Here is a 23609-nt window from a genome sequence, read left to right as displayed (position 1 = left end):
AATGGAACCATTTAGCTTAGGTACATAGCTAAGAGTTCAGGTTTTCCCCTGATATACAGAACCATTCAAATGCCCATTGAAGAACATCAGGTACATAACTTTGACACTTTATCTATACACATAAACTTTTTTTTTTTTTAACCGACAGCAGTCCAGACCGATTGGTTCCAGTCCCTCTGAAAGTACTCACGGTCCCCAGGTCACAGCTGAACAGCTTGTATGTGTGTGAGTTGAACTGCAGACTGGTAGGCTAATTCAATGGTATGTTTTCATTAGGTCTCAGGGGCCGAGTAGAGCCCACTCACTAATGTTGCCTGTCTGGACTCTGACCCCAGTTTTATGCAGGGTGATAGCGATGGGGGTCAAGGCTTTGGAACGCACCCAGCCCAGACTTAAGGTAACAATTTGAGGAGGCAGGCAGCAACATTACAGGGTTATGTAACCCATAGTCGCCGGTCCTTAATGACTTCACAGGCCCTTTGGAATGTCCAATTCTCAAAAAGTCTCTCTTTTCACAGCTCTATTTGTGGCAACACAAATTAGGTTTGGTATTGTAACCTTAAACAAATCCTTTGTCTGTGCTGTGCTGTGCTGTGCTGTGGTGGAAGAAGTACTAAATTGTCATACTTGAGTTAAAGTAAAGATACCTTAATAGAAAATTACTCAAGTAAAAGTGAAAGTCACCCAGTAAAATACTACTTGAGTAAAAGTCTAAAAGTATATGGTTTAAAATGTACTTGAATACAGTGGTGGAAAAAGTACTGAACTAGTAAAAGTAAAAAGTAGAGTAAATACTATTTTGTTTACTTAAATACTGTGCACCAGACCAGTGGTGATTTTCCACCTGACAACCATAACTAGACGCCTGTATTTTAGATTGGGTTCTTTCCATTTGTCTTTTGTTGTTTCATTATTTATGCATTCCTGTTCTTTCCCTCTTAGCTGCTCACATATCTCTCTCCTTCAGTATAAACACAGAGAATGAGGATTGGGCTATCATGTCCAAAAACAAAGCCTCACCCAGTTTCAAGATAATTATGTTTCCTACCATTATGACACCGTTGATTGATATTCAACATCAGCAGCAGCAGTACATTTGCATCCTTCTACAGCAATACCCAGTAAGCTGACTGGTCCTGTGAATGAATGGCTTGATAAAGATCAACATTGCACCTTGCCACATGTGGTCTTCCCACTCTACACCATTTGTAAAGTGAGGTCATAACCTCAACCCCCCCCCACTCCTTTATTGTCTGGGATGTGTCTCAGCTGTGTAGGAAAACTATCTCCCATACAGAATGACCAGCTCTGTTTGTCCATGGGGCAATTCACCCCAACACAGGGGCCTTCAGCCCTATAACATTGAACATCCTCGGCCCAGGCCAGCCGTGACGTCAGCAAGCCTCTGGCGCTTAGGTGACAAATTTCCTAGGGGACGGAGCCCAGCCCAGGTCTGGTGCTGCTGCATCGTGGGCCAAGTCACTCTGCTCTGCTCTACTGCCAGTTGTAAACAGCAATTACTTAATGAGGATGCCTGAATTCCTGCCATGCATGTTGCCCAATTTTCTGGGACTCCATTGTGGCTGCCCAATATACTGGGTCTCCACTGTGGCTGCCCAATATACCGGGTCTCCACTGTGGCTGCCCAATTGACTGGGTCTCCACTGTGGCTGCCCAATATACTGGGTCTCCACTGTGGCTGCCCAATATACTGGGTCTCCACTGTGGCTGCCCAATATACCGGGTCTCCACTGTGGCTGCCCAATTGACTGGGTCTCCACTGTGGCTGCCCAATATACTGGGTCTCCACTGTAGCTGCCCAATATACTGGGTCTCCACTGTGGCTGCCCAATTTACTGGGTCTCCTCTGTGGCTGCCCAATATTATGGGTCTCCACTGTGGCTGCCCAATATACTGGGTCTCCACTGTGGCTGCCCAATATACCGGGTCTCCACTGTGGCTGCCCAATTGACTGGGTCTCCACTGTGGCTGCCCAATATACTGGGTCTCCACTGTAGCTGCCCAATATACTGGGTCTCCACTGTGGCTGCCCAATTTACTGGGTCTCCTCTGTGGCTGCCCAATATTATGGGTCTCCATTGTGGCTGCCCAATATACTGGGTCTCCACTGTGGCTGCCCAATTGACTGGGTCTCCACTGTGGCTGCCCAATTGACTGGGTCTCCACTGTGGCTGCCCAATATACTGGGTCTCCACTGTGGCTGCCCAATATACTGGGTCTCCACTGTGGCTGCCCAATATACCGGGTCTCCACTGTGGCTGCCCAATTGACTGGTTCTCCACTGTGGCTGCCCAATATACTGGGTCTCCACTGTAGCTGCCCAATATACTGGGTCTCCACTGTGGCTGCCCAATTTACTGGGTCTCCTCTGTGGCTGCCCAATATTATGGGTCTCCACTGTGGCTGCCCAATTTACTGGGTCTCCTCTGTGGCTGCCCAATATTATGGGTCTCCACTGTGGCTGCCCAATATACTGGGTCTCCACTGTAGCTGCCCAATATACTGGGTCTCCACTGTGGCTGCCCAATTTACTGGGTCTCCTCTGTGGCTGCCCAATATTATGGGTCTCCACTGTGGCTGCCCAATATACTGGGTCTCCACTGTGGCTGCCCAATTGACTGGGTCTCCACTGTGGCTGCCCAATTGACTGGGTCTCCACTGTGGCTGCCCAATATACTGGGTCTCCACTGTGGCTGCCCAATATACTGGGTCTCCACTGTGGCTGCCCAATATACCGGGTCTCCACTGTGGCTGCCCAATTGACTGGGTCTCCACTGTGGCTGCCCAATATACTGGGTCTCCACTGTGGCTGCCCAATATACCGGGTCTCCACTGTGGCTGCCCAATTGACTGGGTCTCCACTGTGGCTGCCCAATATACTGGGTCTCCACTGTAGCTGCCCAGTATACTGGGTCTCCACTGTGGCTGCCCAATTTACTGGGTCTCCTCTGTGGCTGCCCAATATTATGGGTCTCCACTGTGGCTGCCCAATATACTGGGTCTCCACTGTGGCAGCCCAGGGAGGGAGGGATGCTTTCTTCTTATTTTGGGTCCTGATTAAATTATGTAATTATAAGATAAAGTGAAAACTGTGATCCTTGACGACTGCCCTACTTTTCAAGTTATTTTGGACTTTAACATTGTTACGGGCCATGATATTTCAGGCCATGGTAGTTTCTACTTTGTGTGTTCTTTGTCTGCATCTGTCTTCCATGAATAAGCTGCCAATGGATGGGGACCTGTTGTGCATTCTTGCCAGATACAGGCAGCAGGGCAGGGGCACTGACATAAAATGTGCCACTCCCAGTGCAGAGGTGAAGGACACATGTTCAGGATGAGAGAAGAGCAGTTCCTAGCATCATGCCCCATGGTCAGTCTGACTGACTGCCATGATTGCAGTATATGTGGGAGAGATGCATGCCTTGATTGGTAAAATCTTTCCCAAAGTAATGATTGACACATTTGATTGCTCACTTGCCTACAGCATGTTTCTGTTACATCAAACTCTTATTGTTTTTAGGTGTGTGTTGCAAAATCTAAGCAGTAGGCGCTAAAGTTTGGTTACTTACTACTTGCATTAGAGGTGTAGCTGTGTCCATTTATTTTAAAGACATCTACTGAGGCAGTAAGAGTAGGCAACCTGTTGAATGCCACCCTAAGTAGGCTAGTGCCTGTCTATCAGCCGTGTCGTAGTATGCGCACTGACTTTAACCCTCCCCTTAACAAAGCCAAATTACGATTGGCTTTCATGGCACAGCGTCACTGAGAAAGGCTGGCTCTGCGATCGAGCTAATTTTTGGGACTGTCTATCTACACGCAAACTAACATACAGCGCTTGGCTTGATTACAGCTGCGGTGTATTAGTAGTTCCTTCATACTTTAATGATTCATCTGTCTATTCCTGAGGGTCACAGAATTAACCTGGGGATTTTTTGGGTGCTGAGAAGTTTGCTGTTCTGAAGTTTCATTACAATTTATTTTCCTGTTTATTTAGCTTTCTCTATATATTTTTTTGTCATGAAATTAACTTGAACGTATTGAACAGCTAATATAACTTCTGCCAAGGAAATATATTTTCTCTCTCTCCAATCGGACTGCAATAACAATGATGAACAAGAACGGGATGGTGACGAAGATTCACACGAGAATTAGGACCGATCCTTTCACGAGCAATTATGAGTTGCTTGGCAGAGAATTGGGCAGGTAAGTCGGATGAAATGTTTAATAAATTACCCTGTCCAGATCATGAAATTATGAGATAGAATAGATGTCAATGCGTGCTACAGTGCGAAATAAACACGGGGGAGGCAGGGGTAAACGCACTGTTAATTCTTTCAAGTGAGGAATTACAAATTCTAAATGTTTGTCATTTTCTCTCTGCACGTGCAAACGGGAGTAAGTGAACATTTCACCTTGTCGGCCCAATCCGGATGAGTGGCGCTGGCACTGCCATGGAGAACTCTCGATCTGCGCCCATTGAATTGTTTTGTGTGGTTGGCATTTTTTTGTTGTAAGGGAAATCTGTGGGATGTGTTTGTGTGAGCCCTGATATTTCTTTAAGTATAACCAGCCTGGTCTCAAAGACTAGACGTAACATAGTAAACGTAATTCTGAGACACTTAAATTAGTATATGTTACTTTTGGTATGGTTACTTATGGCAACAAAAAAAGGTTGGTTGGCCAGGCGTATAACGTGAACGTCTAGCATGCGTGTTGGATTCTCATCACAAACAACTTTAGCATTTTAGCTACTTTGCAACGACCTAGCATGTTAGCCAATCCTTCCTCTAACCTTTAACCCTTTAACTTAACTCCTAACAGTGGTGTAAAGTACTTATTAAGTGCCATATGTTTTTTTTGTGGTGGTGGGGTGGTGTATCTACTCTAGTATTTATATTTTTGACAACTTTTACTTAACTACATTCCTATAGAAAATAATATACTTTTTACTCCATACATTTCCTCTGACACACAAGTAGTCATTACATTTGAATGCTTAGCAGGACAGGAAAATGGTCCAATTAAAACACTTATCAAGAGGTCCTCCCTACTGCCTCTGATCTGGTGGACTCACTAAACACATATGCTTCATTTATAGCCAGGGTACACTCCAGCAGTCTATCTGCTAATGACAAATGTAATTATGCCATCTGGGTTGCTTAATAGAAGGAATTTAAAAGGTTTTATTTGACCTTTTTTTGTTACTTTAGTATATTTAAAACAAAGTACTTTTACTCAAGTAGTATTTTATTGGGTGACTTTCACTTGGGTTTTCTATTAAGTTAGTTTTACTTTTACTCAGGTATGACAAGTGAGTACTTTTCCACCATTGACTCATAACCCTTACTCCTAGCATAGTGAACATTACCTGCTAGCTAACGTTAGCAACAACAACAAATTGGAATTCATAAAATATCAAACTTTTTGCAAATTTGTAACATATTGTATGAATTGCGGTTAGTAACATATCATACTAAATGGATGATGGACAGCCACAAATTAATACATACCATATGAAACGTATCATACTAAATGGAGTGGTAGGATTTACGTACATAATAATGCGAAATTGGTATAAAAAAAGTTGGTATTACGAGCTCTGTTGAATAACAGCTAATGCACAATTGCATGGGTAGATAATTCTGAAAGGTGTTCATGACAAAGATGGTGGATAAATTATGATAATTCACTTCGGTTCGGTCTACTTAACTGGGTATGTCGCCCATAGACGCACTAGCAGCTGGGTCTGGTCTACTTAGTTGTTCATTTACTTTCATTGAACCAGAAAAAAACAGCGAGTTGGGTGTCTCACTCCCTCTTCTGTCTCTGTTCATGATCTTGTAGGTGTTCTTGGGAGTCCACCTGACAACTGCGCAGTCACACATTTTCAGTCACAATAAAGAGCATCATAATTATGCCCCTTGTGGTCTGAACTGGTTTTGGTTTGTAGGCTACTTTTTGTCATGGCTGATTTTACATGAGTAAGGAGTTGATAAATGCAATGGTAATTGAACCTTGTTTTTCTACGTGGTGATTTATTTTGGGGCAGATGGTATGTTGAATGTTACTTAATTCTAAAACGGGACCATTTTTCTGCTCATGATACACATACTGTATCAACACTAGCACAACAAAAATGTCCTTCATTTGGAATTCATCCCAGCCTCGAGCAATGGCATGTCAAATCAAATCCAATTTTATTTGTCACATACACATGGTTAGCAGATGTTAATGCGAGTGTAGCGAAATGCTTGATTCTCCTTCAATTATGGCACTTTCTGTCCCCTATAAACTGAATTGATGTCAAAGGAGAACTTTACCCTAAATCGCTATATCTCCCCTCTTTAATTGCTACTGCTGTGGGGGCTGTCGGTAGAAGGGTGAATATGCGATGCATTTTACCAGCCCCAGAATTATTAGCATGAAATATGCTCTGACCTACATGTGCCATCCCTGAACTCAGTAGCTCCCGATCTCTACCTCCACCAAGGAATCTCTGGCATACACAAGTTAACACAGGAAGAGATGTTTGCTATTATTTTTTTTTTTCCCCAGGATCCAGACCATGCCTACAGCCTCACCCATGGCTGTTTGTTTGGGTCTGTTACAGTGGGCTATTTCCCTGCCAATCAGCCCTGTTTTGTCCTGGGGGTCAGGGTGCGGGATAACATGTAATTACCATCACCGCCCTGCTCCGGCCCCCTGTTGTTCTCCACAGATCAGCGAGTGTGACGTACCATGCATTTGAACCCAGACACTAACGTGTGCATTCCAAGGGAGTTGAATGGGGAGGTCTCAGATTTTAAACTCCCCAGGTCCAATACACATGGAGAATGTTTTATCTGGAACCTGTTGACTGGGGTTATTGTATCATCTGGACTTGGGTCATCACATTGCTTCTGTCTCGGGTGATATTGTACCAATACCCCATGCAACCGTCCTTTATAACTTCATAGGGAGATGGGGGGGGTATTTAATTTGTCTCTTTTCTTGATAGTATGCAGTCAGGTGCTAAATAAAGACTCATTCACTTTGCCAGTTGGTAGCAGCCATATTTCCCTGTCAGACACCATGGGACATCCTGGGCCAGCAGCCAGGACCTGGGGGGGCTGTTTGAGCTCTGAGAGAGCCCAGCGTCCTCTCGGCACTCCTTCTACCCCCATCTCTCTCTCCTCCTCATCCTCCTCCCATTACTTCCTCGCCCCCACAACATCCTGATCTGGCCTCATAAATCCCATTAAGTGCAGGAATGTGAGCTGTGTTGGATGCCAGGAGAGCAACTTGTCAAGATTAGATGGCCAGTAGAAGAGGAGGGATGGATCCCCCCCCCCCCCCCCCCCCCCCCCCACTATGTGTGAGACATTGTGGCCCCTGCTGGAGCGGATTTCCGCAATAACACTTTTGATGGCTTCTGATATCTGCCCCTGATTGCTTCCCTTCAATGACCCCCCCCCACCCCCCCTCTGTAAATATGCTCACACAAATCAGGCATTTTGATAAAGTAGAAGAGTTTTGACTTTGAGGGCAAGTTACGAGTTGACATGAAAGGTATTGACTTTAAACTGGTTGGAACAGGTCCCTGTTTCTAGGTCAAATGGTTGTCCTCTGATATTTAGTTAGTGAAAATCTAGGCTATCTTCACTATGATTTAGAAGGATGGCAAAGGGGTTGTCATTAACAACAATGTGTGGGTTTTTGTGTTTGAGGGAAGTTTGTGTGAGCGAGGCAGCTGAAGGCGATCAGCTGTCTGTGCTCTCCCAGACATGAGTCACTCCCCTTATGAGAAACCCCGGGGGGGGGGGGGAACAGTTTCTCAGTTAGATTAGTGCCATCACCACCACAAGTTTCTGGGTTGGTGTCTATGCATTCTGAATGAACGTCCTTTTATGGTCCCCTGTTGATTTGGAAGATTGACACATCACATACATGCAGACATGCTGACGTGAAGCTGCATCATGATGGATCTGCAAATCAGGTGTTGGTGTGTGATGCATAATTGCCTTTTCTGTGGAATTTGGGATTTACACAGAACGTTAAAGACAACCTTCAAGCGGCAGACGTGGTTTCTGTCCGAGTGTCTTTTGGAAGCAGCTTCCTGCTCGAGGAGAAGGCTGGCAGTAATGTCCTCTCGTGGGTCAGACATTTTGAATTGAAGCATGTTGAATTTTATGTTTGCATCCACTTCCACTTCTAACCCCTGTGCTCTTGTCTCTGGTGTGTTACTACAGACAGTGTGAAAACGGCAGGGTAATGATGGCCTAGTTTAGCAACCTTTGACCTGGTGTCACCATCTTAAAAGGCCTCCTGTTGCTCCTCCGCATCGCCTGGGGTTTCTTTTAATATCATCGGCAGTTCCCAGCACAGAGGTAGCTGCTCTGAACTTGGGGAATTGGCTAATTAAAGGAGAAAGTCTTTGACTTTGAATGGTTTGGTTCTTTTGATTTGGAACAATGTGCCCTAGCAATCCTCACTAGGGCTGGGAAACCAGTGAGAGTGATGAAAGGGGAAGGAGGAACAGCCCACAGGGAATGGCCTTGTGCCAGCTAACATATCCAGGAGGAGTAGCAGGCGTTGGTCTACAGCACCGCCAGCCTGGAGGAAAGATGTTAGAAAATGACCGGCACCAAGCTGACATTCCCTCTCCATACAGGCACGGCTTTTAATAGCAGAACCGTAGGGATGCCATTATGTCTACCTGTGCAGTTTCTATGAATGGTTACCTTTCACTGCCAGGCTCAGTCTGGCTGAGACATCTGACTCCAAAGCAGTGTTTGTCAAGTAACATGGCAGAAATAGTTGTCAGTTGAATCAGGAAAGTGAGGGAAGGCCGAAATTCACTAACAGGGTTGCCAAATGACTTGCTAAGTGACGTTGCGGCGGCCTTTAAAAATATATATATTTTTTTAAATCGAGGGGTTGGGTGGACTCCGCTGTGGCCTCCTGGACCCCCATCTCCCCTAGTCCAGCCCCAGGGAAGTGGGTGGTCCTAGTGCAGGGGCTGCCATGTTTGCTGGTCATCCTGCACAGGCCTTTGTGTGGCTGTCCGAGGAGATGCAGGGTCTGGGTGGAGGCGTTTGGGAATTGCGTTTGTCCCCTGCCGCTGTAAGAATGGGAAGTGAACAAGGCTCCTTTATCGTCCTGGGATGGTGTTTTGTAGAAGGCTGGACACAGTGGGGTGATTCTACACATCGGATTTCCTGCCCACACCCGCAGCCTGGCCCGAAACACCTCTGCTGAATCCATCAATGTAATGCAGCAGCAAAAGGAATGCTCAGATGGTATTCTAGAATTGTGGTTGTACATTCCTCTTTTTTCTTTTCTCTGGGGGTGGGGCTTGTGGACAGACAACAAGCCCAGCTGTTGCCCTTCTCTCTTTATGTTGACCTTTAAAGAGTGCTATTAATCTTATCACCCCCCCCCCCGCCGCCTGTCCATACAGCCACTCAGGCCCACCGTCGCTCCTATCTCCTGCCTGTCAAGCCCTCCACTGTGGAAGAGGAGAGAGGGATATCTTACTACACTGATGAGGGAGCCTATCACTTGGTGTTCATCATCAGTCCTATATTGCATAACAATGGTAGATGACTCCATGTGTATCCCTCTGTTTTGTAATACCACTCAGTCCACCTCTTCATTTCCCTTGGTGGTCTTTCAGTGACCTGTGCAGCCTACCTATTGTAATCTGCTTCGCTGCACTGCAAAAAAAATAAAAATGTTTTGCTTTATTGGTGTCATAATTGTTTGGAACTCTCAGTGCTGTAATTGCTGTTTCTCTCCCATGATTACTCCCTGCAGGTTCATGGCCAGAGTCAATCACATTTACCGATAAGACATTGAAGACAACCAAATCAAACGTGTAAGCCTCCTGTAAATGAAACTGTTAATTGTGTTTCTGATTATTCAACATATCCCTTTCCCCCACTATTTTTCTCTTCCCAGGGGAAAGTTTGCTGTGGTGAAGAAGTGCATTGAGAAGGCGACAGGGAAGGAGCACGCTGCCAAGTTCTTGAGGAAGCGTCGGAAGGGCGAGGACTGCCGCATGGACATCCTCAACGAGATCGCTGTTCTGGAGTCAGCCAAGGCTAACCCTTATGTGGTGGCGCTGCATGAGGTCTACGAGACCAACTCTGAGATCATCCTCATCCTCGAGTGGTGAGTGAGCTCGTAATGCATCAAAACGCAAAGACCATGGAAAAACGTGGTGTGTACAGTATGTGCGTGTGTGTTTGGATCTCTGCACCGCCCTTAGTTCATGTCGCCAGTGATGGGAGAAAATGCTGGTGATGGTAATCTAGAAGACCTTTTAAACTCTCCGTACATGTTGATGCTCCACCACAATGCAGCACTGCCAGGAAAAAATGGGATGAAATGATAAGGTTTCTAATGAGGGGGGAAATGAGAAACCATTATGCGCCATTTGCTGAAAGAACTTTCCGTCTCTGCAGGTTTTTCTATTTCTGCGTAGTTTCGAGGGGTTTTGATTTGATGTGGTCACCTGAGTCAAAATGTATTCTGCTTATATAAAACATGGGATTTTTTTTTACGTGATTTTTTTTTTGTTTCAAAACCGCATGAGATCTTGCGTAGACAGGATGTTGAGTGACGTGAATGTCAGAGCATTGGGTTTCTTGAGAAATGGTAGATTACATCTCTCCAGTCTAACCCTCACATGCCGACTTCCTGTGTTTTTGCTGTCTTTCTTCTGAGGATGCAGCTGCATGTCACTCAAGAGTTTGTCACCTTTAAAAACAGCTGCGTGTGCACGCACACCAAACACGCGCAGGCCTGCTTGAACCTTGTAACCTTATAAGGAAATGATAACTCCCCTGTGGTTGGTCGCTGTGCTCATAGCCACATCCCCGATTCTTGTTACCTTGTCAGACTGTGTCAGTGTTCCTGTAAACAGACGGACGAAGATGGGCCAAAGGACTCGATCTAGAAGATTCTTGAGAATAAGTATTTGTCACGTGATACATTTTTAAGGAAAGCTAGTCAAATTATTTCGTAATGCTTTTTACCAGCCCCAAATAGTGGCTCTGCTTCCTCTTTTCACACTGGGGGGTGGGGGGGGGGGGGGGGGGGGTGGGTGTGTGTGTGTGCTTGATCTTGGACCCCAGTGTGAAAAGAGGAAGCAGAGCCACTAATTCATGCCTTCAGTGGGTCAGCTCTGCAGGGGTAGGCACTGGTCCATAGCCCTGCACTAGCTGCCAGATAACTTTGCGCTTCCTTGTGCTGTCGTCCTTTGTCTGTCGTCCTTTGTCTATCTGAAAGTTTGAGAGATTCTTCTAGGCCTATGTTCATCCAGATCCCAATGTAGGTTATGGTTCCTAGTGAAATCCCCTACTAACTTGTCAATCTGCAGCCATTGAGATGCTGTTGCAGCCTGTATGACTGTGAACTTTTTAACTCTGTTAAAGGGCTCTCTGACCTCAGCGTGGGCTAGCTTTGCTGCAAACCAGAGAATAATGTTCCATTTCCTGTGGGTTTACATAGAAGCCGTTAGTGACGCTCCCAAAAGTAGCACACACACAAAGTAGCATACTCATACTCACACATTGGCACACATTGGTCTGCACATAGCCACAACCACATCCCCACGCAACTTATGAGAAATGGAAATGATAAACTACATTTTTCTCATCAGTAAGTTTTTAAAACCAGTCTGTGCGAGCACCACAAACGCCACACATAACGACTAGTCTAAACGAAAATGCCACTTTTTAATGAGAAATGAACCTGTATCATCTCTGCTTGGAACGCATTCTGACGGTTTAATCATAATGGTTTTCCGTACTCGAGGCGTAGTCCATGGCCTGCTTCTGATGGTGGTGAATAGTTGCATGAAATTCGTTTCTTCAATGGTTCTCCAACAAACCTTCGCTTGTCATCTGTGTGTTCCCAACTCTCTACATGTCTTGTCAAGGAAAACCCATGGTGTTACCAGAGATTAAACAACCCTCTAGGATGAGACCAAACATCTTATATTTTTGTCACATTGACAAATACAGTATTGTGCGGGCCTCCCGGGTGGCCTAGGGCACTGCATTGCAGTGCTAGCTGTGCCTCCAGAGACTCTGGGTTCGCGCCCAGGCTCTGTCAAAGCCGGCCGCGACTGGGAGGTCCATGGGGTGACGTACAATTGGCCTAGTGTCGTCCGGGTTAGGGAGGTTTTGGCTGGTAGGGATATCCTTGTCTCATCGCGCACTAGCGACTCCTGTGGCGGGCCGCACGCTAACCAGGTCGCCAGGTGCACGGTGTGTCCTCTGACATATTGGTGCGGCTGGCTTCCGGGTTGGATGCGCGCTGGCGAAGCAGTGCGGCTTGGTTGGGTTGTGTTTCGGGGGACGCATGGCTTTTCTTCCGAGCCCGTACGGGAGTTGTGACGATGAGACAAGATAGTAACTACTAACAGTTGTTTACCCCCTTTTCGTGGTATCCATTTTTTAAAAACATTTTTAAATACAGTATTGTGCAGGTGCATTTCTAGAGGTCTACATTATATGTGGGAAAATTAGCTGTAAGGTTTGGTCCAACCCTCAGTCACTACAAATTTGTTTATCATCTGGCAAACAATACAAGATACAAGTGTTGTGAATACTGTACTCAGCTGTTTCACCTCGGAGGCCTTGAACTCATGACACTGCTGTAAACTGAGGTAACTTCAGATAAGAGGAACTCAAAATCCTAACCAATTACAGGCAATCGGATAGTCTTGGGAATGGCAGTCCGGTCCACAGATTGCCCGGCCAATCATAACCCTAGAGCAGCTTTCAAGCTTTACACGGGTATGTTTATGAAAATGTATCACTTTGACTCACTCCAGCTTGATCTTTCAGCGCTGATGGAATCATTTGTGAGGTAATTTTTTTTCTACAACAGGTTTTTCAGCCCCTCTAATTGGGGAAGAGGGTGGTGTTTTCTTCTTCTTCCCCTCTGTCCTCTTAATTCTGCTTTCATCCTGAAGTGTAATGGTATCTGATGTTTTTCCGCGGGTATTGAGACATCTTACATTGAAACCCTCCTCTCCAGTCCATGTCAGCCATTTTATCTTTGTCACTTCAAATGTATGCAGTCAATGGATTATGTAAGAGTCTTTGATACACATCTCCACTGTCTGGCATGGGATGGCTTTCATTTAAAACTGCAATAACGTCTTCAGAAGATCATTTTTGGGAACTAGTAAAAGTGTTTTTGAGGATGAGGGCGGTCTAATTAATTGTATTCCAATTTTCGAAATTATCTTCATTCTAGTAAGGTTTGACACATCAAGTCTCCTGTAACGGAGGATGAGTTGTCACAGCATAATCCCATCTAAATGATGACAACTCTGAAACCAGAGTCTATGTACTGTACTGAGAACACAATGCAGTCAACACACAGGCCTTGTGAGAAGTGATCAGTAGTAGGCTTTGAGCTTCTCTCTCTGTTTGGTAGCTGGCCAGCAAGAGCATAATGCCTATTCCTGGAGATCTTAAGTGCAGACTAACCAATATTGTTCTCCTCTCATTGAGAACTCATGGCTCATCTGTCTTCAGCTCGTTCTCAAGTAGCTCTTTGCCTGCCCTCTGCCCAATCCTGATGTTCTGCGGGTGACGGCTACTGTGAGGCTCTTTGATGGGACTCTGTGCTGTTGTGCTGTTCTTCTGTCTTAAGTGGATGGGAAACCATTCCATGTCTGCTGACTGACAGTGGGGAGACTGGTCCACTGAGGCATAGAGGGAGAAATGAGACCATACATCTCCCGCCATCATGTTTGTATGTCCTCAGTCCATGTCATTTCTACAGGATGGCTCTTGTTCGTACTAAAAGCCTTGTCTCCTCCTAGATGAGTTTATTGAAGTATTTTGGAGGGTACCTTTGTTTCCGCCTATTGGTAATTAGTTCAAACGGGGGGAAAAAAGGGGTGGGATAATTAGACCTATTTGAGTCAATTGTATTAAATTGAGACCCAGCACATGGAACAGATGAACAATGAGTGGCACGATCAGTTAGCTTAAAAAAAAAAAGTATCATGCAGTTGTCAGCAAGCATAAATCAAAGCCATGCTTCCAACGACACACTGATGTCTCTCATTTCCTCTCTACCCCCCCAAAACTGGTAAACTAGGCCTGCTATACACATTTGGTATACATGGGTACTGTAGGGACTTGGGAGGGGGGGGGGGGTCAGAAGAGACGGCCAGCAATAAATGTGTGGAGCCCCAAACGAAAGGGGATTTATATGGCCCAATGATGGATATCCAGAAAAACAGAACCTGATATTTCTGCAGCGGAGGACAGTAAAGGTGAAGGTGCGAGGCTACCCAGGGATTAGATGGTGTGGTTATGTAACAGTTATGCCCGGGCCATGGTCGCAGATTTCCTCTCCAGATAAAAACCATGTGTGCTGACTAAATCCCCCACACGCGGCTGTGCTATTTGGCAAGCGTCCTCTCTCTAGGCTTTTCATCTGCTTTGGAGAAGCATCCAACACAAATGTGCCGTGTCCCAGACGGATTTGCTTACCACTGTTACACGAAGAGTGACAAACCAGGATTTTGCCTTAACAAAACTGAGAAGTCGCCATTTTAGTTTGGTAATTAGCCTTTCTATTTTCTAAGTGGAGCCAAAAAAAATAGGACAACCCCCCCCCTCCCTAATCCTGAGCAGATTGGATAAACTTCCAATTTTGGGGAGTGACACAGCAGTGTGGTGGTAATCCCTGCAATTTAGTGTCCTATCCACTACTTTAAAACTATGGGTTCGTTTCAGTGTGCTGTCACGGTCTTACATCTTAGGTAACTATTTTATTATACGACAGGGATCTCGAGTTTGATAGAGTTGAAATTCTTTCCCCTTCGTTTTTTGTTTGTGACTTAACTGATCTGGAATTTGTGTGTAACTCTGGAAAGTCTTATCCGGGACTGGCACTGACTGATATGGGTCCTCGTATCTCGAGTCCGCTGAGGTCAGGGAGGCACCATTTTTCTTCTGATTTCCGTGTCGGGAACGTCAGTGCCACAGATGATGGATGTGGAGCACTGACCCTGTTCCCAAGCCCAAAGTACAAGAACCACCGGGCCAGTGGCGTAACTTTAAAAATAAAAAATCACGGGCTAGGGCCACACTTCACTGTGTGATATAACGGGACAGGGGTGTGGCTGGCATTGTCGTCATGTTTTGATTTGATAGTGGTACAAATGCAGTGATTTACAATGTATACAGTTTATACTATTCATGAGTGTAAATGCTTTACAATGCATCATCAGCAATCAATTACAGCAGCCCATGTAACAAAGGTAAAGATATAATTAACCTGTACTGTTTGTTGTTCGTCTCATCACCATGGGTCTATTTTGATCCTCCATTTGCCTCTGTGTTTTCCAGTGCTGCCGGTGGAGAGATCTTCAACCAGTGTGTTGCGGAGAACGACGAGGCCTTCACAGAGAAGGATGTGATCAGGTTGGCCAGACAGATCCTCACCGGCGTGGCCTGTCTGCACCGCAACAACGTGGTCCACTTGGACCTGAAGGTCAGTAGAAAGCGCATCTCGTCACCCAGAACCAAATCGGCTACTAGTTACGGCTGTCAAAGCGAGAGACTTGTTTTTTGTTTTTTTAAACACACAAAAAAAACAGGGCACCCCTGGAATGGGTGACTGTTTCTCAACTGCCATATTGCTCCCCTTAAGCAATGAGAACCCCTTATTGTGGCAGAGCAATAACTCTCCCTGTACATGGGACTTGTCTAGCAAATCAAGACGCCCATCTGAGTTACTCTGTTAGCTTTTAACGAGTGACAACTGTTTTTATGTGAATGCTGCATAGTTTTCGTCCCCGGAGTTCCCGCTCTTACAAATGAACCTGTCAGGGTCTGGTTTCTCTCTCTCTAGAACTTATTTTGTAAAATACTGCAGGGTTGTGACACAGAACAAAAGCTGTACGTCTTGTAGGTTTGTTTTGTCTGCCCAGTGATGTCAAAAACATTTGTGTTGTTGATAATGATGAATAAAAAAAAACACTGTTTTGGAGTATGTTAGAACTTGGCAGGCAGGTTATATATATATATATATATATGTGTGTATGAAGAAACCCTCCTCTGTTCCAGAGGGGTTTATGAGGGGGACTGAACCGACTCTGTCCCCAGACTAGATTTTATTGGCTCCCATTTTCTTTTTCTCCTCCCCCAGTGATAGACAGTATTAAATCTATTCTTGGTGAAATGTCGCTGGCAGGCTCTGGTCTGTGTCTCTTGCTCCTTCATTTATCCTAGCTTTTTAAAATGTATTTGACCTTTTTATTTAACTATGCAAGTCGGTTAAGAACAAGTTATTTACAATGACGGCTACCCCACCAAATCCTCCCCTTAACCGGACGATGCTGGGCCAATTGTGCGCCACCCTATGGGACTCCCGATTTCTAGCTGGTTGTGATACAGCCCAGGATCGAACCTGGGTCTGTAGTGATGGCCTTAGACCACTGCGCCACTTGGTCCTCCAAGATGTCCTGGCCAGAGGCCCCAGGCCAGGAATCTAGCCAGTATGACCCAGAGGTTAAGCATCATACATGATATATGAGCCATCTAATCTGATAGGCCCTCCAAGACATCCCACCTTTCCTTGGAATCATCTAATAGGCTAAGGGGATGAACCTGGTTTAGTGATATTGATGTCACCAAATTGAATCCCTCTGGGGCTGTACACTCTGGGTTGGGCTTATTCATGTAGAAGTAGATTAGACTCTTTAATGGGAGGCCTTGAGTATCGATGACTACTCTACTGATTCACAATCTATCAAGCATGGTATGTGACCTCTGTCAATTCACTTACCACGCACTCTTTGGATTTGGTCTCATCTGTCTTATCTCGGTCTCTCCCCTCAGCCCCAGAACATCCTGCTGACCAGTGCCATCCCACTAGGTGATATCCGCATCGTGGACTTTGGCCTGTCCAGACGCATGGACAATGTGACAGAAGTCCGAGAGATCCTGGGCACCCCGGAGTATGTGGGTGAGTCCTGGCTTCTGCAGTCGGTCTATATCAATAAGGAAGATGGATAAGCAATTCTTAACTTCAGTACTGTAAAAAAAATGATCAGGACTAATTGGCGTTGTCTATGCTATTCCAGCTCCAGAGATCCTGAACTATGAACCCATCAGCATAGCGACAGACATGTGGTGAGTATGAGTTAAATGAACTGCATCAAGCAGATATCAGCTAGTGTCCTCAATACATCTCGGTTTTTCCAGAAGCCATAAAATATTGATATCACTAGCCAGCTCCACAGTGGAAATCTGAGAAAAATACTCATGTCTTGTAGTCTGACACCATTCCCCCCTCCTCCTCCTCCTCCTCTCAGGTCCATAGGGGTCCTGACCTACGTCATGCTGACGGGCGAGTCTCCGTTCCTGGGGGACAACAAGCAGGAGACCTTCCTAAACATCTCCCAGATCAACGTGGACTACTCCCAGGATGCCTTCGAGGGCATCTCCTCCCTCGCCATTGACTTCATCAAGACCCTGCTGCTCAAAAACCCCAGGTGAGGAACAGGATAGGGTCAAGAATCAACACTCAATTAGTTCAGTGCCACAGCCCGACAGATGGATCTTCTCCCACATGTCTCATATTGAGTTCAACGCTAATTAACACGTGAGCGATGTCATTCATACTGCTGCTTGCAGCACAGCCTCGTTAAGTCTCCCGATGCGTGGTAACGTATATGAACAATTTTAATATAAGGATACTGGTCCTTGTTACGTTTCGTCTATTAACACGTTCTGTGTCACCACTGTCGCTATTTGGCCAAGTGTTCCAGCACAGAAGGGCTACATACTGTATGTCACCATCATGTCTCAATGACAAACAGCAGTAGTCGATCGCTGTGATCCAGGGCCGTAATCTTCACTCAATATAATTTAATTGCTGTAGATTATCGGCGGCATTAAAAAAAAAAGTGGAAAAAATTCCTGTGTGTCTGAGTAATCCCAAAGAGGGGAAAAGGCTGGGATGAAAAAGTGAGCTTTGGTGGTTTTTCAAACAGACTGTCAGGGAAAGAAGAGTGTCTGGGGGAAGGGGAGGGACAGGAAGTTGTAAAACTGCATATTTGTCCCCTTTTTACCATTGGCTTTCCTTTTACATATATTCACCCTAGCTATTTCAGTTTTCAAAACGGATGAACAGAAGCTTTAATTAAAGTCCTTGCTGCCTAGACATTGATTGATTTGAGTTCTGACACGCATCCTCTGTGTCCACAGGAAGAGAGCCACTGCAGCAGAGTGCCTTAACCACCCCTGGCTGAATGGACCAGCTGACCTTTACACACAGCTCCACGCCAGCTCTCTACCCTCATTGGACGAGCCTGAGACCAGCCAATCAGAGTCTGAGCCTGAGAGCCCGGCACCCTCCCCAGAGCTGGAGAGCATGGGTTCGTACCTGATGTGCCCCGGTCAGGTAGACCTGAAGACGGGCCGCAATGCCTTTTCCTTCACTTCTGAGCCCTTCCCCGCACTGCCAGAGATCCAACAGGAGCTCATCTGCTGAGGAAGGGCTCCACTAGACACTGTGTGTAGTGACTGACTGGACTGCTGTCACAGAATGGACACTGTCTGGAAGCCAGTGAGACTTGGTCTGGTCCTACGCAGGGCCTCCAGCTCTGTTTTGACTCTGTATGTGTGCTGCTGCTACTGCTGCGATGGATGTGTGATCTCTGTCTGAGCTCAGCTGACTGTGTGCAGTAAATCCATGCGTGTTTGATGCATGTTACCCTGTGCTGATTAGTGTGCTGATGCGTGGCGTCTGGTAATGAGCCACACTGACACACTTTTAATGCATGTGTAGCGAGGGTACTGTAACTGTATGAGTGCTGTGAATGGAAGGAGTGGGCCAGTTCTTTGTGCTCGGCTATGAAGACTAGAACAGTGGGACTGACTTCATCCATCACTTGGTCTGGTCTGCACTCTGTGAGTCCTACTTTGTCCCAGGCTGGGTTGATCCCACGTTGGCCCTCAACCTGGCTCTCACCTTGGCTGCCCTTCACGTTCCACTCCCTAACTGACCTTTGAACCTGTACTTCTCCTCTCCTTTGTGAGGATGTAACTGCTCACCCTGAGAGGAAATGACGTTGGCCAACAGGAAGTTGGAACCACTTTGCTTTTGTTGAGGTCTGAGCCTTAAATGCCTTTCATGATGATGTTGATTATGAAGGATGCCTATGTGGTTAGACAGATGTCCCTAGATGAGATGCTGCCTACGCAGCAAAGGAAACCTAACTGACGGACTGTGTTCGGGGAGTGCCCTCACAGAAACCAGTCAGAAGGGTTAAATAGTCCTCTCTGATTTTGTTTGTTCATATGACCACTTCAGGCCCCCAAAACATAGAAAGCCATCTCAATCACCAATCTAATTAAATCACATCCTTTGTTTAGTGGTAAGGACAATCTTGATGTCAATTTAAAGCACTTTTTTATTTTAAGAATGAACTACACAAATGGTCAGAAAGTAATAACCAAAGTCTTGATGAAATGGCTCAAAAAGCACAGTTTAGTTAAGACACAAATGTACATGGCCACTTCCCACCATCTATTGTTAATATATTTGCATCACTCGTTTCCACCAAGTGCCATATAGTTCACCTGTTGTGTTTCTGTTTATTCTTGTGAGATATATTTTTTTTGCTATTGTTGCACAATTTCCATGTACTCATGTTTTGAAATATCAGTTTGCCATGTTGGATATGTCACAATATATTTCCCTTTCTTCAGGCTTTGTGAACCGATGTCTTTTTGAAGAGGAAGTGACTAGGATTCAATGATTTGCAACCAATTGAAAGGCTTTGAAGAGAGCTCGTTTTGGATATGTGGTGTTTGAGTGAAGATCACTTACTCTTGAGGGCTTCTCAAAAAGTACTGAAGTGTATATTGTTTGATAGTGTAAGAATAATCTGTAAAATATTTTAATATCCATAATGTATGAACATTTTAATAATTATTGTATGCCTCCTTTTTTGTTTTTGTTTATTTTTATCTTGACTCTGTACTTATGACTTTCATTCCTGGTTACTGCTCATGGAATTTCAGGCAGGTTTGCACTTGTGTCCAGGTGGACGTTACATTGAAATGAATAAATGTTGATGGCATGCCTCGCAAAAATGTATCGAAGAACAATAAATGTACATTTTGTATTAAACTATTCATCTTGATGAATTGACTTCATTGTGTGGTCTGTTTTAAGGCATGGAACAACCCCTGCTTGTCTTGTTCCCTCAAACCACAAAGCTTTAGTCTGGTCAGAACGTAGTTCCTTGTACAAAGGACCGGGGAACTATTGTGACCCAATTTAACATTTATTCTCCTCTTGTGTGCTGAAATATTATGGTCTCTTCACTTGGAAAAACATTCCTCAAACTACAGTATCTTTAGTTTACACTTAAGACCATTTCCCAAGTGTCTGTCTTTCCTGTTTTTGGTACTTTTGGGGAAACAAGTTAAATGTAGCAAGAAGAACTGATGGATTTCCAGAAATATCTAGCCACACTTCACAGGAAATACCAGTCACTTGAAAAGGGACATGCTGTGATGCTTTCTTCACTGGTGTGTACACACATACTAGTTCTCTCTTGTTTACTTGCAGCAGGTTGAACAATGTCCCTGCGTGCCAATGTTCTGGAATCTTGCTTTAATGTGCTCTTCCGCTGAGGGTCGGCACTGGGCCCAGTCCAGCTAGCTCCACTCAGGCTGTGTTGAGCTCTGGACAGACGGGCCCTGCCTGGAGTGACCGTTTCCCTTGAATATCCTGCTCCTTTGACCTTCGGAATGCAAGAAATGTTAGTAACTTTCCCTCTCCCTTTATTCACCCTTGTTAATATAGCCTTTGTTTTCTCAGCAGGAGTGGCTCTGTTTTGCACCGTGGCTATATTTTCACACCTACCAACCCCATACACACATTAACGCCCTCGGCACGCGCACATTCTGCAAAACATGACAGAGATGATTGACTATGTGGCTGCGTTTCTCACCGTTGCGGGAACATTTTGTCCCGATATCTGGAAGACAGCCATTGTGAGGATATATTTTTAAAATTAATTCAGGTGTAGTTCTATCAAGACCAAAGCCTTCACGGAAGAACTACAGCTCAAAACCACAGGACCAATACAAATGGAAAGAACAAAGAGAAGCTTCCATAGACACGAAGATAACCTGCTCTCAGGAGGAGATGCAAAGGCTTTGGTGTACAGAGGTTTTCCTTCGGTTTATCAGTCCTGGCCATATCAAATTGATTCAAAGATCTGTTACAGCATCTAACTCCTCTCCATTGACCTTCGCCCTCACATCTCCAGCCATGATGTTAGCAGTACTCTGTGTGAACTGTGTTGCTGATGTACAAAACAAAATGTGGCCGTTCTGTTTGAAAATGTCAGACATCTGGATTCTAAATCGTTCCTGCTTAAAGCAGCCAGCTAGCTTTTTGTTCCCTGGTAACCAAGCGTCCTAAAAGAGCAGAAGTTGTCACAACCTTGATCCCCGTGTTGAAAATGTAACAGGGAATCAGAAAAACAGAACGTGGGGAAGAGGAGGAATCTTTTATCTTCCCATATAGACTCCATTGACTGAACTCAACATCACCAGTTACAAAACCAAGATTGACCATGTTTGACAACCGGTTGGAATTAGGGATATGGATCACTGCATCGGTGTTAATTTGAATTGTTTGAGCATAGGGCAAATAGAATGTTGGACCTTGTTTCCATAAGATCATATTGATATGAAGTCACAAGAGATCTTCCTTATGAGATTAGTGTGAAGGCTGTTTGTATGAAAGACCAAGCCAACACACGGCTTTACCATGCTCTATTTCAATACTTAAGGACATTTAGCAGCTGACACCAGGGACTTTTCTTTTATACCCCTGCCTACTTATTTTTTTCTCTCACTTTTCTCTTTTTGTTTGTCTTTATCCGTCACGTTTCTCTGGTGCTCTTTCATCTTTCATTCGCCCCGTTCTCTTCCATCTCTAGATCTCTGTCAGTCTTTCAGCTTTCCTAGAAGCTGCCCCCTCACACCTTACAAAATGGGGAAATTATTGGATGCTTATGTTCCTGATTCAAGTTTCATTATGGTGTGATCATGTGGATGTCTGAGTAGTCAAGGGGGGATCACAAAACAATCCCTGCTCAGGGGCTTGGGGGGGGGGTTGGAGGTTGGGCTGCCTTAGGATACTCCCTCTCTCCACCCCACCCCCTTTACGCTCCTCTCTCTCAGAACCTGCTCACCTTTTAAATATCAGAACTTGTTTCAGTTTGACAAGCTTTGCATGTGAACAATTATTAAGGCATTGTTAATAATGGTACAGCAATTAGATTCCAGTGAACAAGCCTGTCAATCTATCAACCCCTCGTCACATCACAGGGCATTCCATTCCCCAGGCCCAGGCAAATGATCCAACTGCGTTCCAGCAAATGACTCTAGTTGCCCTCTAGTAGTGCACGTCTAGCCCACAACATTGACAGTTCATTGACATACCAATTCATCTGGTATGTGCCTGTTTGTCTGGCCCTCTCCAATGACTTTACTTGTTGTGTTACATTCCAGCATTGACCTCAAGTATCTCATGTCATCAAGTGCAGTTCACAGGAGACTGAGAGAAGACTCACTGAGAAAAGACTCAGAGGTTCATGTCTTTGTGTGTCATGGCCAGTAGTGTTTCCTATTGATAACAAGACCAACCATTGCACATGCAAATACTGTTCCTCTTACTGTGTAGTGTTGTGTCCTCTATAGATATCAACTAAGACAAAATGAAGAGACAATTGTCGTCACAAGTAAGTCACGCTTTGAAGAGAGAAATGTTCAGAGAGCACAAAGCCTATCCTAACCACGGGTAATATGTTTCTCATGGCGAGGCATTCTCAGCCAAGACATTGACTGCCTTTGGTTAAGCACAGCTATTTATTTTTTTCCCTGTAAAAATCTTAAGAACACAAAAGCATTCTAAACTAAAAGTTGCCTGGTCAGATGGCTGATGTCTGTTTTTTCTCCGTCTGTGGCAACTGTATCCTGCCACAACATGGAAGAGGCAGGCAGCATTGACAGAAATGATATTATTGAACTTGGTGATGCTCAACTCAGGGTGAACCTCTCAACTTCAACTCAAGACCTTTGAAAAGGCCCCAATCAAAACAAGAGGCACAACTAAGCCAGTCCTTATAGGGTTAATTTTCTGTGTGGTGGGTAAGATCACGGACAGCAATAAAAATCCTGCCAAATACAGTTGTTTGGACTGGAGTACTGTACATGCACGCACGGACACACACACACACACACAAAGAGTGAACTCTGTGGGCTCATTGTGACTCTACTAGCACGTAAGGGAGTCCAGTGTTTCAGAGTGAGGGGGAACAGAACTGAATCTAGTGGTCTGGATCATTCAGAGCTCTTAGTCATTTCCATCCCAATCACAACATGTACACTGTTCACTTCAGCTCTGGGGTTCTGGGGTCGGGGAACAGTCAAGTACACAACACGCTCTCTAGCTGCTATAGGCTGATACGGTTGGTCTTTCCCTCCTCTCCCGGCCTATCTCATGCTCCAACTGTCTTTCTCAATACCGCTCTACCC

The 23609-nt window shown here is 45.1% G+C and overlaps 1 protein-coding gene across 1 annotated transcript; it reads left to right on the top strand.

The window, feature by feature from the left end:
- Positions 1-3791: 3791 nt before the first annotated feature.
- Positions 3792-20202, top strand: LOC110486265 (serine/threonine-protein kinase 17A). The gene is made up of 7 exons (XM_021557723.2): positions 3792-4224; positions 9961-10173; positions 15387-15531; positions 16881-17007; positions 17126-17174; positions 17357-17536; positions 18252-20202. Exons 1-7 carry the CDS (start codon positions 4127-4129, stop codon positions 18535-18537), a joined length of 1098 nt encoding a protein of 365 aa, XP_021413398.2. The 5' UTR covers positions 3792-4126; the 3' UTR covers positions 18538-20202.
- Positions 20203-23609: the final 3407 nt, after the last annotated feature.

This window comes from Oncorhynchus mykiss, chromosome 13, assembly GCF_013265735.2.
Source record: "Oncorhynchus mykiss isolate Arlee chromosome 13, USDA_OmykA_1.1, whole genome shotgun sequence".
In the NCBI taxonomy this organism is placed as follows: Eukaryota; Metazoa; Chordata; class Actinopteri; order Salmoniformes; family Salmonidae; genus Oncorhynchus; species Oncorhynchus mykiss.
This window is presented reverse-complemented; position numbering and strand designations above follow the sequence as displayed.